At 35.8% G+C, this 16,025-nt stretch overlaps 1 protein-coding gene across 2 annotated transcripts in view; it reads right to left on the bottom strand.

Moving 5' to 3' along the window:
• DCN (decorin) overlaps nucleotides 1-15,813 on the bottom strand; it is a 36,376-nt gene extending 20,563 nt beyond the window's left edge. Inside the window, exons 1-2 of one of the 2 annotated variants that reach the window (XM_047788304.1) lie at nucleotides 15,457-15,813; nucleotides 11,376-11,622 (exon numbers count right to left, since the gene is read on the bottom strand). In XM_047788304.1, coding sequence (XP_047644260.1) covers nucleotides 11,376-11,589 — 214 coding nt within the window. In that variant the 5' untranslated portion in view covers nucleotides 11,590-11,622; nucleotides 15,457-15,813. Of the gene's footprint in view, nucleotides 1-11,375; nucleotides 11,623-12,394; nucleotides 12,569-15,456 lie in introns of those variants that run through there. The other variant, XM_047788305.1, reaches the window with a different exon arrangement.
• Between the last annotated feature and the right edge of the window lie 212 nt (nucleotides 15,814-16,025).

Here is a 16,025-nt window from a genome sequence, read left to right as displayed (position 1 = left end):
CATGCAATTAGGAGTGGTAGACGTTGCCAAATCTTGGATAATTAGTGTTCTTCAATGAAGAAAACGCACATTGCCTTTTACTTAGAAAAGTGTTACTGCCTACATTTATTTCATCATTACTCCCTTGGCTTCTTTGTCAAAGTCCTAAATCCCATTTATGCTTACTTTTATATACGTTGTCAAACCTAAATTCTAGTGGCTCCCTTAACATTTGTTCAGTGCCAAAGAGCAGATAAATTTCTGCTGTTGAGAGAAAAGAATGATATATGTGCATGGCTGACAATTTTGATTATGCTCTCATCCAAGAATTTCATAATAATAGGAACTGCCTGGGGGGAAGTATATACATTTTTCCCCTGAAGATTTAGCATAAAAAACAACCATCAGGCATGTGGTATTTGCAACTTAGTTCTTAGAGTCATAATGATTAAAATCATAACCCTATAATCTTCTCTGAATTACTAAAAAATTCATATTTAATTGAGGGACTTCATATATCAATCAGTATTGTATCATTAAAACTGTATATATATGTAGCTTTACCATGTATAAAAAACTGAAAGTATGTTATTTACCTCACAGCAATCCAGTGAGATAGGTAAGGCAGTATGATAATTTCATTTTTCCAGATGATTTTTTAGAAAAAGTTTGATGACACAAACAAGCTCACACGGCTAGGAGTGAGAAAATACAGATGAAAAGACCATCCTCCTGGCTCCCAACAGGATGACTTTTTCCCAGTCATATCTATTTGCACTTCCCAGCAAGAACAGTTCTGACATCAGGTCCAATAGCATGCTGTATGTCTCTTTAAGGGCTAGACAGCCATCAGGGTGTTAAGCAGCTCACTCAGAAATGATAAGTAGAACATAAAAGGGGATATTATCCCAGCTATAAGTTCTCAGAATGTCACAGAGGGAAGGACCATTAAGTATCAGCTTGTCTATGGTTCCCAAATGCTGATCAAGTAGACTCCTGTGATGAGGTTCTTATCAGTCTATGTCAAAATCAGAAAGATACGAGGGCAGCTGGGTTGGTTTGAAGATAAATTATCAGGCACACATACACATGTACACACACATTTCTGAGACTGGCTTCTTCCTCCATTTTATTTTATTATTTTACTTTATTTTATTTTCCGGTCTTTTTTAGGGTCACACCCGCGGCATATGGAGGTTCCCAGGCTAGGGGTCAAATCAGAGCTACAGCTGCTGGCCCACACCACAGCCACAGCAACGCCACATCCGCGCCGCATCTGCAACCTATGCCACAGCTCACGGCAATGCTGGATCTTTAACCCACTGAGTGAGGCCAGGGATCGAACCTGCATCCTCATGAATGCTAGATTCATTTCCACTGAGCCACGACGGGAACTCTGCCTCCATTTTAAGTACACCTTCTTAAAAAGTGATTTTGATAACAAACAGCAGGTTGTCATTATTTTGTTGGATTTAGTTTCGACCTTCATTAAACAGTAATTTGTTCAACATTCAAAAAACTTTACTTGTCCCAGATCACAGGAACTTCTAAGCTGGTCCAACACTCTCTTTATGAAAAGAAGATAGATTTAAAAAAAGAAAGAAAGAAAGAAACAGAAACGCAGTGGCCACAAGGTTAAACTAAACCATGATGGCATGAATCCCACTCCAGAATGACCTGATGTGCCATGTCTGTGTGTAAACACTATTTTTTTAAAAAAATATGCTGATCTACATACTGTCCCTTGAAAAATACTGTGCATAGTCCCAGCTACTCATTTTTATGCATATAATCTGTGTTTTATGGAATACTCCACCCATTTTCTTCCATTTGTACAAAGTTTTCAAGTGTACCCATGTTCCCCCCACACACCCTCTAAAATATTTGTCATAACCCCTCTAGATAACCAACTTCTCCAGACTTCTTAGGCATCAACTTATTGTGTATGATATTGTATTTTAATTTTCTTTCTTTTTGGTAATTTCTGGGTAAGTAGGGACAAATAATTTTAGGTGGCTTTTTGATTAGTTTTAAAATCATAGTCTATTCTGATAATCAATGTTAAAAAGTTCATGGTCATGGCTTCAAGATCTTTTCTGCTGTTTTCTTCACATCCTTCATCTCTTCACATCCTTCTCTCATGAGGATATGTATTTTTACAATACATCCCCAGAAATATTAGGATGCAACTGGGTATAATAATACTTTCCTTTTTGATTCTTATTTGGCCAGGAATATTTTTAGATGTGAATGCTACCATTAAATATACCATCCCAGTTATCTGTACCTAAAAACTGCTCTCACTTTTCTCTGCGTCTTTTATATATTTGTGAGGAAATTTCTGTCATATATATGTTCTAAAAAGGCTGGCTTTTCTGTCCAACATGGTGATGGATTCAGTGTAACCATTTCTTTGCATGACAGATAATGTCTTATGGGGAGGGATGAATTATAAACCTTTGGAAGGTAGATTCAGATCCTCATTATTGATTAATATTGTCAAAAACAATCAAGCAAATAAACAATCTTGAATCTAATTAAGCCTCTAGATGGAACTCCCAATTTATAAGGAATAGGTCAAGGAGGAACATGCTAAAATCTATCAATGAAATGAACTCAACAAAATCTGAATTTCTTCAACAAATAAATTACAAGGAAAAAGGAAATGTTGGTAAAACTATACTTTTAAGGAGACTTAAGACCTGTTTTAAATATCTGCAATATATAAACTTCATTTGGATCCTGAATCATACAGAGAAACTAAAATAAAACATTTAAAATATTTATGAGATGATTGAAAGTGTATATTGAATGAGTATTTGATGATATTACCTTTAATTTTAGATGCAATCTGGTTGTCATTGTTTTTATTTAAAAATTTTATTGTATTTTTTGTCTTGTCTTTTTAGGGCCACACCTGTGGCATATGGAGATTCCCAGGCTAGGGGTCTAATTGGAGCTGTTGCTGCTGGCTTACACCACAGCCACAGCAATGTGGAATCCAGGCCACTTATGCAAACTCCATCCCAGCTCAGGGCAATGCTGGATCTTTAACCCACTGAGTGATACCAGGGATCAAACCCGCAACCTCATGGTTCCTAGTTGAATTCGTTTACGCTGCACCACAATGGGAACTATTTAAAAGTTTTATTCTTTCAGAGAACTATACTGATATATTATTGGATAAAATGATATGATGTCTGGAATTTCCTTCAAAGTAAGAAGGAAGGGGGTAAGGTAAGGGGATATATAGCAAAATACTGGTCTTAATCGATACTTGTTGGATTTTGGTGATGGGTGCAGGAGAGTCTCATTCTGTAAACTTTCTGTATTTGAAAATGTTTCTTTATGACAATTTTATGAGATGGTTATTTGAATTTTAATCCTTGCTCCTCTTCTTGACCCTGAAAATCACTGGGCAAGTTGCTTAAGCTCTCTATGCCTCAATTTTTCTGCATTTTTCACAGAATTTCTGTAAGAACTCAACAAGCTATTCTATAACATAATTTCCTACCATAGTGCATAGCAGGGTCCCCATTACTGGTACCTAATTATTATCAATAAGGAGAAGAGAGGGTGAAGCTGTCATTATCTTTCTAATTATTAGTCTTTGAGTCTGTGACAAATGACTGGTTTTTATTTTCTGTTCAATACAATTACAATGCATATTATCCTGGAAGCTACCATTTGTTTTTCAATTGTATCACACACAGACTTTTCACCTAAATCTCTTGACCTTGTGTGGGGTTTTCTTGTCGATCATCTTGAGGTCTTCTGACAATCATCAGTGTTCCCCTGACATTCAAGACATTTGGACAGCTTGTCCATCAAGCTCCACCTTTGAAAGATAGCCCCTCAGTCTAGCAAGCGCATATTCCCAAAAAATAATTAGACCTCCCAAAAGCTGTTTCATGGCCAATTTAAACCTAGTTTAATGGTGGCAAATCCTACTCTCTTGCAAATTTGTGTATTAGATTGTTCTTTTCTTTCCCTTCTTTCCTTCCTTCCTCCCACCCTCCCTTAGTAAGATACTAGGCAATTTAAATGAAATCTTAATCAGGTAAATTAATCTTTTTTGTTTAAAAAAAGATATTCTGCAATGGGAAAAAAAGTCACAAGTATATGATTCAAGGTCTTTCTCACAACCAACAGAAGAAAGTTTAAGTAACTACGAAGTAAATTTGTAAATTTACTTGAATATAATTGATTTGATCTTTTAAGTAGTTTGCAGTTGTTAAATAATGAACTTCATAGGGACAGGTAACATTTATGGGCCTTGTATATATAATACAGGACTTGTGCTTAACACTTCTCATTAGAAATGCCTATAATAACTTAGGTACTTTTTGAGATGGACCACGTTCTGCCTACAAACTGTGTGTCTCTCTAAATCAACTTGATCTCACTTAAAAATAACTTGAGTGCATAGATACGTGCCTTTTCCAAAGATGGCATTAATTATATCTACCATCCTACATGATCTTATTAAAAACACAATTGTCCAACCCCATCAAAAGATGGCATCAAATCTCCCTCCCTTTGAATCTGGCATGGCCTTATCATGTGTCTCTGAACTAATGGGATGTGTTGAAGGTGGACACAGTGTGACTTTTGAAGTTGGGTCAGAAAAGGTTGTTCAGCTGCTACCCAGTTCTTTGGGGATGCTTGCTCTTGGGGCATTGAGGAGCCATGTAAAAAGTCTGCCCACTATGATGGAGAGGCCACCTGAAGCTCTCCAGATGATGGAAGAGCTGAGCTCTCCGGCAACAGCAGCACCAAGGGCCAGTCCTGAGAGTGAGCTATCTTGGCTCTCCAGTCTGGGCCAGCCTCCCCATGGCTATGGCCTCAGGCAACACCTGACTGCAAATGCAGAGACACCAAGTCTCTGCATGGGAGACCCGAAGTGAGAGTAGCCCTTCTGATCTTGGTTCAAATTCCCTGAAATCAGGAACAAAATAAAATTATTTATTAAGTCACCAAGTGTTGAGGAAGTATTTATTATGCAAAAGCAACAGGAACAAAGAAGTTTCCCAAATGTAATTATTTTTCAATGAGCATTCTTTAATATAAATTTAAATTTTCCTTTAAAATGCAATTTATTTTCAGGGTTAGACGGAATTAGCTGCTCCTCTAAATTCAGGAAAGGAAATTTTATCTTCTTTAAAATAGGGTTATTTATTTTAGTAAATAAAACTCTACTTAAGACATGACCAGAAAATCATTTCTGAAATAAAGGCTCAAAAGAATTGTACTTTCTTTCTGGTTTTCTCAGTGATGAATAGTATTGTTCTCTCTGCTAGCAAATTTCAGCAATCTGGTAAACATCATGTTGGACAAAGGCCAGGCTGTCCTAAAACATCATGCTTTTTTTTTTTTTTTTTAGTGGTTTCTGCCCTGTGGCAGGGGTCCAAACTCCAAGATTTATTGTTGATTTCCAACATTTTTTTTATATTTCTGTATTCAATTTCATAATTAGGACAATAGTGATACATTTCGGCTTTTGGCACATGACCAAGATAATATGTAGGCGTCCCAGCTCCATCAAAAAGCTTTTCAGCTTTGCCTGTAATGGCAGTTGGATTCAGAAATAGTAGATCTTCCCTTTAATTCAATTCTCTTTCCAAGTAACTTAAGAAAGGTTTAAGCTTCCTGATTCTATAGCCACCCTGAAAAAAGAATGAGAAAGGATACTCCACAGCTCCATAACTCCTAATTCCAAGTCAGCCAATATCCATCCTCTTTCTCTCTTCAAGAGAATCAAGAGTATTTGTAGAATTATGCACTCATTCAAGCACTGAGTCCTGCATATGTTCATTTGCTCATTTATCAAGTATTTATTGATATTTGCCTACCAAGTATAAAGCATATTTTTGAGTGGAGAGCCAAGAGATAAATGATCACCATGCTTTTCTTCTGGTAGAGAAATTAGATATTTAAGTAGGTAATTAAAATGAATAATTATTATACATGTATCTATAACTGATTATTATAGAATCATCAAGGCAAATATAGATGACAGTGTGAGCACAGTAGACAAGGTGCAGAAATTGCCTCAAAGCAATCTTCAGACTAAGTCAAGGGTTAATTGCATCTTGAGTGTTAACAGTGCAACTGCTATAGGGTTTTTTTCCTTTTATTGAGATTGGATGGCAAACTGGGTTAATTCTTCTTTATCCTTATTTTCCAGGAAATGTATAATTTTCCTGCTACTCTTTTGCCGGAGAAAAGTTAAGATTAGAGGGTCTCCTGCATTTCCTCTTTTATCCAGGAAATTAGTATTCTGGCTAACCTATTCTCATCCTGTCCTCTGGAGCCAGGAATGATCTTCCAGAAGAGAATGCACCACAGCTGCAGTCTAACCTAATGCCTTGATCCCACACAGCTGCCTTTCTCTCCCTTCTGGGACTGAGAAGGAAACCAGGGATATGTCTATTGTCAGTCAGGTCAAGGAGACAGATGCTTCCTTTGGCCTTCTCTGACCCCCCTCTTTCTCTCCTCATCTGTAACCCCTTGAGCCAGGGGCTTTGTTTATCTGGATCCCACCTGAGCTTTCCTCCTGCTGCTTCTGAGATTTGTCAGATTCCACCTCACCCAATCCACAGCATGCTCTGTGCACCGCTTCCTTGTACCACACCTTAAAGATGCCCGTTTAATGCGTCTGAAACTCTGAATGAGGGTCACCTCACATCTCTGCTGCTGTGAAGCCAGATATAAGTTGTGGAAGCAACTGAGCTTCCAGCATTCTCTCTGTTCCCTCTACAAATAGCCCTAATTTATTCTTCTGGGATAATTTCATGGAAGAAGTCTAATGGTTCATTTACCTCATGCGTAAGATTTGCTTCTGGAAAACTCATTTCCCCAAATAAGAGACAAGCTGTGGCATTTATGTCCCAAGCGGTGTCCACTGACAAAATTTTCACCAGTTGAAGCAAAATAATTAAAAAGAGGAAAACTAACTCTTTGAAATTTAAAGGGCTATATATTTCCCTGAAATTTTTAAAAATTAAAATATCCTTGGCGTTATGAGGTACATTTTAGGAACTATTAGTTACGTATAACACCTTTCCTTGGCAAATTAAAATGTTCCATCTTCTGGCATCATCTCTGGAGGGATAACTATGCAGGTTGTGAGTCATTTATAATTATAAAATAGCCAAATGCTTTTGTGTTCTCTACTCAGCCAAACCAATTTTGTTCAAAGGAATAGTGTTTGGAGAACTCTATTTGGCTAATTATACAGCTTTCTAATTATTGTCTATTTATATTTGGATGTGACACCGCCTTCTTTAGGGGGAGGGGAGAGAAGGTGCTATTTTGTATCCAGCTTGGCAAGCCATATGCTTATTGGTGTTTCTCAGTTTCATATAGACATAAAGAACATTATGAGAAACAGCCACATGTTATTTGTTGACTTTGTCTACAATGGTGAACTGAACATAACAGATACTATGACAAACATTTTTACAAATATTTTCTATTCCTCTCTAATGAAATAAGACATAGTCCTATTTACCCAGAGAAGAAACAGGTTTTAGAAGTTTCAAGGTTAAAGGTAATAAATGATAAAGAAGGACTTGAATTCAGAGGTATTGAATGGCGTGACTCAAGTTCTTTCCACTATTAAATCTTTTTAAAGGGCATCTCAATTCTTTTGAAACTTGTTTATAAGAAATGTATCAATACCTATTATTTCAATTTGGGAGCATGGTCAGAAACCTTTGCTTATGCTTATTTCAGCTGTTAGGGTTTGATCTGCTTTTACTTGATGAGAGGAAAGTCAATGTGAAATAATGCTTCCTGGTGACACCTGACCCAAAGATGGATGGCTGAGCCAGAGTACACGAGTAAGGGAACTGTCTTTCTTTAAGACACTGAGCACATAAAACAAATCATCCAGTCACAGGATTAATATTAGGATATTTTTTTAAAGATCTGGCAAGAATGAGTTATGTTGTGGGTTTATTATTTTAAGGAAACGTAAAGGTTGCTGAATTTGCTAATCCTACATTTATTTTTATATTGTTAATTTTTATAAATGCTATAATTAAGGGTGAGTTTTTTGCCTTAAGAGGATAGATGAAGAAAGAAAAGAAGATATGGGTCTCATAAAATTCTGGTTTAAATTACAAGTTACACATTTAGCCAAATTGGCCAATATTAATGGAGAATTCATTACTTTCTTAGACAGGCTAAAATATATGTTTGTGTTTCAAACCCCTGTGCTCTAGAAAAACGTATTATAATAGTTCCGATAAGTTGGAACTAGGGGGACTAAAACAGTCAATGTATCTTCTTGAACATGGCAGGGTTTCCCATAGACTAATTATTCAATTTCAGTTTCACAGTCTTTATATCTTAGCTTTGAAGAAACTATTTTAAAATGTGATGTTATTTAACTCATCAGAAATACTTCTTAGTGGCAAGAACCCAAACATTTTAATAATGTTTGTTATATTAAACATTGCTTAGATAAAATGATAAAGCACTACTGTCTTCAACACTGTGGTTACTCTGCTCATTAAAAGCTCTGGCAAGAAAAATTCTTAAGAAAACACTAGGCTGTGGTACATTCACAATTCTCATCTCAAAGTGCACTGCATTGTTTTCTTTGTTATAATAACTCAAGTTTCATGTTCAGATCTCTAGAGAACTTAGAACAAAAAAAATCACTGCATTGCCTTTGCTATGAGTGAGGTTGCCCATTTCCCCTTCTTTGCTTTTTTCCTGTGTTTCTTCCATCTTTTACTCCACATAATCATCATGTAGAAAAAAACATATGGAGCATCTACTATGAGCCAGGTACCTCACACAGATGATAGCATCTCTACGACTGACTGTGATTTCTCTGCGGATGAAGATGTCAAGGCTCTGAACAGCTTGTCATGATCATAAAGTGAGCAGGGGCTATAGAGTTGAAAATGTTAACAGAGTTTTCTTTAAAGGCAAGGGGACTGCTTTTCCTTTTATTTATTTTTTTATTTTATTTTTTTTTTTTATTTTATTTTCCCACTGTACAGCAAGGGGGTCAGGTTATCCTTACATGTATACATTACAATTACATTTTTCTCCCAGCCTTTCTTCTGTTGCAACATGAGTATCTAGACAAAGTTCTCAATGCTATTCAGCAGGATCTCCTTGTAAATCTATTCTAAGTTGTGTCTGATAAGCCCAAGAAAACTGCATTTTCTGTTTTAGAAATATCTGTCCAAATTTTTTGGACACTATATATTTAAACACATGCATCTTTGAATTAATAAGTCTAAAAGTAACTTGGGTGAGACCATCATTCATTGGAACTCAGTGGTCCTCTTTAAATATGGTTCCCCAAAATGAATCATTATTACAATCTGAGCCACTGCTTCTTTATATAAGATCAGTGAGCCCAAAGGATTAATATACACTTTGGACTCTTAGAAAAGAGAGTTAACATGGAAAACTTTCATATCTGGAAAGAACACAAAATAAACAAAACAAAATAGTAACAGGGACAACCAAAAAACTGTATCATGAGACATCTATGTCCATGAACTTGATGTGTCCTAAGGCTGTTTTTCTGTTTAGGTTTGGGCAACAGACATGGGATTTTTTTTTTTTTTTCCTTCATGATAGACAACTAGAAAACTGCCCCAATGCTTTCATCAGAGTCAAGATTTATGAACTATTTATCATGAAATCACAGTAAGACTATATTTTTAGAAAAATAAAACTTCAGCTTAAGTGACTGGACAAGACTTTCTTAAAAATATCAACTCATTATTGCTGATAATATATGCAGTGGGGATAACTGTGAATCCTTTTAAATTTGTGCTCAGGTAAAGTGACATTCAATTTGCATCACATTACTTAGGAACGCAACCATTTTTGCAACATTTGAAAACTTTATCACTAGTATATCCATCATATGGTGATTCCCTTGTTCAGATATTTTTAATATTTTCCTGTCTAAACCAGTAATGGAGGTAATCTCTAGATTCTATAAAAGTTTCTGTAGAATTTAAGAGTAATTTAACCCCCCTTATCAAGAATATACAATTCAAAAAAGCAATAATCACCACCAGTAGAATATTAGACCCAAAAGAACTGGGACCATATTTATCTTCCTCATCCCTTTCTCCCCAAGGCCAAGAACAGATCTGACCCATTGTGTGATCTCAGTATATTCAGTGAATGAATGAGTTAGTTAATTAATTAAATGGAATTATCTTATAGCCTCTTCAAAGCCTTTCTGTATACTTTTTATTTGGGTTTAAATGTCAAGCATTGAAGAGTCTTTCTTGAAGTGTTTATTTTCATTTGTTGCTATTTAACATGTTTTATGTTTTCCTGAGTTCCTGTATATAGTTTATTCCCACTCTAGGAGTTAGTGGCAAATTTTCCTGCAAAAGACTCCTAGAAAGCATGTTCTAACTACATATAGGATTTCTGAAAGAAGTCCTCTACTAAGCTATGGGGTTTCTGCCATAAGGAAATGCACTATGGCAGAATCATTCTGTGAGGGGTTTTTTTGTTTGTTTGTTTGTTTTTCTTTCCAGCAAGAAAACGAACCAAAAGAAAAGAGGAATGTGAATCAGCTGCCATGTAAACTAAATCCATTCCCCTTTGGCCCAACTGCTGGGGCTTCAAACTTTCTGGAGATTTATCTTCTGAGTATATTGCTCTTGGAATTCCCAGACTAAATTTTTCTTGAAAGATGATAAATCAAACTGTATTTACTGTGTTAGGCTAAAGATATATGCTTCATGATTATACTGAATATTTACACCATATCTTAGTTATAAAGATTTCCTTTGAAACTTTCTAAAGAATAAAAACAGCTACATTGCAAAATTCCAAAGGTAGAGGCAAAATTAAGACCCAGGGATTAAGGGAGTATTTTGGTACTTGAAAGATAAATTTTAGTTCTAAAAGCTTACTTGTTTTGCTTCTGATAACTCTGCATACTTTACAATTTAGCAATGTTCAAACTCTGTTATCTGGGCTAAGCCAAGAGTAGAAAGATCACCCAGATTTTCTTAATATGTAAGATTTCATCAGAACAAATCATCAAATTAAAATAAGCTATCAGTTTGGAATCATAGAGCAAAAGATATTATTTTGTTCGAGATTTTATTTTACAGAAGGGGAGCCATGAAGCTCAGGAACTTTTTTTGTTTGTTTTTTAAAGCGACTTGGCCAGGATTGCAAAGTGATTAAGCCCTGACTTAAAAGAAAGAAAAAAAGTCTCCTAACTTCAAAGCTGCTTCTTTCTCTCCTCCTCAGCTTCCCTTATTCCTCATTAGGTGGCGCTGTCTCTCACATTTGCAATTGCACAAGTTAAAACTGAAAATGCTACTCTCCCAGGGAAGCCATTCTCATAAAGAAAACTGGTAGGTAAAGAGAGCCTACACCCCACTTACCCAAATCAGAACATTGGACAACTCGAAGATGGCATTGACAGCGGAAGGGACACATGGGTCCCAGAGGCTCTAATTCAGGAACTTCAGGAAAGCGGTCTTCTGGGCCTATCCCAGAAGCCTCATCTTCTAGCATAAAGTCAAATAAGCCTTTCTGTTGAAATGGTCCAGCCCAGGAAACTTGTGCAAGCAAGAGGAAGATGATAGTTGCCTTCATGATTTATCTCATGTATTTTCACAACCAAGGAACCTAGAAAACGAACGAAAGGTTTAGGAGAGTAGCATGACCTAGTTCATGTGTTATTCTTATGTAACACCCACAGCAGAGTGGACAAGAGCAAAGCATAAAAAGTAACATTTTATTTATTGTTAGGAAACAGAACATTAAAAATATATTTGGAAGGTAATCAGGTACATTAGAGACTAAATCACACATTTATTTATGAAGAGAAATTTCAATATTATTTAAATCTACTTGGTTGAATTTGGGGTCCGAATGAAGACCATGGATTATATATTCAAGCCACCTGAAAAACTGTTATGATGACAAATCACTTTGGGATTTTCAATGCTCACTCTACATGAGCGATGCCACAGTTACAGTTTTGTCTGTACACATGAGAGATCTCCAACTCCTGCTTCAGAAATATCTTTGTAAGCCAACCTCATTTCTCCATCCCACTGTATTTATCTTGGTCCAGACCCTTCTCATCACTTCCTAAACAAGAGCTTCCAAATGGTCTCAGCCTTGAATACTTCCTCTACTCCAGGTCATCTTTCACTCTGCTGCCCTAGTCATCTTCTAAAAACTAAGTCATTGTGTTAATTTTCTCCTGCAAAGCCTTTGTTGACTTCTTATGCTTGCCAATAAGATCCACAGCCCCTTTTTTTTCTGCATATAAGACCATTCATAATTTGATACCCACTGATGTTTCAAGCCATATTTCTCTCTGTTTCCTCTCAACTCCCAGTCCCCACCTCAACTCTGACACACAGAGCTCAGGGCCATTTAAAATACATACCTTGTAAGAGTGTCCTGAAGACTAAATGAGATAATGGGCTTCCTTTGTGTACTCCCTGGCTCATCCAGGCAGGATGCTGCTTTCCCCCTCTTCTGTGCTCCCGAAGCACGTTGCTCTTACCTCTTTTAAAGAACTTATCACATTATATTGTAATTTGTTTTGCGTGCTTAGTTTGCCCCCCCCACTAGAAGATGTACTCCTTCAGGGCGTGTCTTATTATTCTTTGTTCTGTACCCAGACCTTGCACAATATTTTGTGCATAAATGACTCAATTGACTATCAATGTATTAACAATATGAGTTATTCCGTTTGTTCCAGGAAACCAATGTCTTAATTTTTAATCATACAATTATCTCTTTTCAATATCACATTTATAGCATAAGAAAGATATTACATTGAAAATCTCAACTTGGAATAAGCAAGATTCAGTTTTTAAAATAAATCTATTGCTAGTTTCTCAAACTAAACCCTTTTCATAAACCAAAAAACTTGCATGGAAAATTTTATCTGATTTTTGTATGATTTATGTGTTATCCAGTTTTCCCAATAGGAATATTTTGTGAACAGACAAACAAAAAGTAAGGTTTCAACAAATCTGTACAGTATTTATCCACTCATTCAACAAGCACATAGATATATACAGACAGCTATGTTATTGAGTAGGTGGGTTTCGTTGGCTGAAGTAAACTAAGTAAGTCAGAATTACAAAAAGCAGTTTATCATTAGAGGACAGTCTATTTTTGAGTTGTTATATTTTCAAACCCCATGGAAGCTGCCAGAATATTCCCATAACACATTATAGGCATTATCTTTAGTCTCATCATCTCTGCTTTGAACTGTATACTTGCAAGAGTTCATATTAAAGTTGTACATTCATAACTGGAATTAGAGGATTATTTTCAGTCATGATCCAATTGTAGTGTATACAGAAAACTTCTTTGTATGCCCTCACTTTAGAGTATCTTCTGGAAATGTTTGCCTAGAGCCACTAGAGGGGAAATAAATGTTTTCACATTTTTTTTACACTTTTATTCTTCGTTTATATTTATTACTGAAGCATGTCTAAGGCAGCACATATGCAATACAGGTTTATGGCTTTTCATTTAAATAATACCACAAAGATTATTCTTTGCACTGCCCCTTTAAATTCAGTATCAGGTTTTCTTTAGAAACCCATTCCCACTCAGTTACCACATTGCTTTTTAAAGGAGACCCTATTGTTTTGGCCTTGTTCCCTTGGATTGGCTCTAAGGGAGTGGTTCTCTGTCTGTTTCACATTAAAATGCAATGTTTACGGTCTACCACAGGTTTGCTAGCCTTGCATATTTAATGTCTTACAATTTTAGAGAAACATGAAGCAAAGTAATTGCAGATTTAATAAATAGCAAGCAGAATTAATGCAGATGTCATTTTCTGATCTTTTCTGCAGAACAGAAAATGCCTGGTTTACCAACTCAACTCACATGACCTCAGAGGAATATTTTCATTTATATTTGTTTACTCTGGTTAAAATGGTGCAGATTCTCTTCATGATATTCTTTTTCCGTGAAGCTGAACTCAGACAGCTTTTAGCTTCCACTACTTATCCCTTTCGTGTGTGTGTGTGTGTGTGTGTTCATTTTAACCCTGAATGCCCTGGGAAAGAATAATATGTCCAGGTACTTTATAAAAATTCCTCCATGAAATAGCTTCTTTAAAATTCGTGCCATAACACTTGAAGACTCAGCATCTTAAAACAATTAATGTGGGCTGTTGATACTGATGATTTCTTTAGTCATTTCCTTCCTATCTTAATAAATCAGAAAAATAAACAAAACCCAGCCGTTGCCCCTGTAGAAACCAAGGAGACTATTACTGAGATGAGACACTTTTAAAATTTCAGCTGTTTTAAGTATCCTCAACATGCATGCTTCTTTCTCAAATGCTAATTGCTAAGAATTTCACTACTCCAGTAAAGCTCATGCCATAATTTATCAGTATTCTATCAAAAATAATCATTTCTAGTTTCTCAAACTACTTCACTCCTTTAAATTAACTATATCATTCAGATCAACATTTGTATGATGTCATTTATGCCTTTGGTATGACTTTCAAAGTCAAAATTTAATCCTCAGGAGATGAGAGAAGCTGTAAAAACAGAGCAAATTAAAATCCCCCAGCACTGAGTGAATGAAAAAAAATCTCAATAATAGTAATGTAATTTTAAAATAAACAATCAAAGCAGCATTCATCCATAAGTAAGGGCTACTGTAGGAGGCATTTGATTATTTTTCTGGTCAAAATAGCAATTCAGAGAAAAAGCCACAAATATTTACATCACTGGGAGTCCACTTAACCAGTGGTCATCATATTACCCAGTTTTGAAATTAGAAAGAAAGATAATCCACACTTTCATTTTATAGTGAACATATCCTAAAATAAAATTTCATTTGCAACAAAAATGCTGGCAGGGTCTCTGCTTTACCTTTAAGGAGTTATGCAGCTGAACGTGAGATTATTTTAGGTCTTTAATAATCAGCATAAATATTTCAGTGTTTATTTTCACCTCTCTGGTGATAATTTCTTATTTTCTAGGTTGAAGAAACATGCATTAGACTTCTACAGTTAATCACCAGAGTTCACTTCTCTGAGCTTTTAAAAGTTCTTAAAGTATACAAGAATTCAGGAGGAAAATCAATCCTTAAATGATATAATCCAACGATGAGTAGTATGTTAGTCTAGAATACTTCTCTATAAACATTTCCTAAAGAGCTAAACATTTAATTAGTACAAATACAAAATATATCCATAGAGAAAGTCTGGGTGTTAGGTTATAGCTTCTTTAAGAAACATCTTTGCAAGAACAGAGAGAAAAAACTGAAACAACACATTCAATCATTTTACCAAATATTTAGTTTCTGTTTTTAAGCAATTCTTGTTTAAAATGCTGCATAAACATTACTCAAAGTTTAGCACAGTTTTTTTTTTCCTTTTTTTTTCTCACCAAATAATTCCTTTTTCTCAACTTGATCAAAGTTTTATTAGTCTGTTGCAGAGTTCAGGACAATTATTGAAAACCATACCTTTTAATCCGGGGATTTGCCACAGGAGCCCTCAAAGCTGAGATGTAATTACACTAAATATTCAGCCCAAGCAAGAGTTTGCAGGTGTGGAAAGAAGGAGGGGGTAGGTGCTGCTCTGACTGTCACTAGGTTGAAAACCTCCTGCTTCTACTCCATAGCACAGTTAAAAAATAAGGTTTCCCTCAATGAACGCAATCCGGCTGACACCCACATTAGATCATATGGTAATGATATGTCTCTTGTATTGTAGCCAGAAACTTTATCGGCCTTTTTTTCTCCCTATTTAAGTGCTTTATTCCTCTTGCATCTGCTTAAGATTCTAAACTGCTTCTGGAGTATAGTAGTGGAGCAACGACTTGGAATTTGTTTTATTGTGTGGATTCATTTCCCTAAAATTGTAACTAAAGGGTTTCTTTCCCCACCCCCACCCCCACTCCTTTACCCACCCTTTCCAGTCTTGTTTATAAATCACATTTATCATACTTCCAAAATGACAGTTTTTCTTGCTTTCAGGATCTGTAAGTCCGGCAAATGGAGTGAAATCATTTTAAGTGTGGTCTGTGAAAATA

The sequence above is a fragment of the Phacochoerus africanus genome, chromosome 7 (assembly GCF_016906955.1).
Source record: "Phacochoerus africanus isolate WHEZ1 chromosome 7, ROS_Pafr_v1, whole genome shotgun sequence".
Taxonomy (NCBI): Eukaryota; Metazoa; Chordata; class Mammalia; order Artiodactyla; family Suidae; genus Phacochoerus; species Phacochoerus africanus.
The sequence above is the reverse complement of the archived record's forward strand: the minus strand, read 5'-3'. Positions and strand labels throughout refer to the sequence as shown.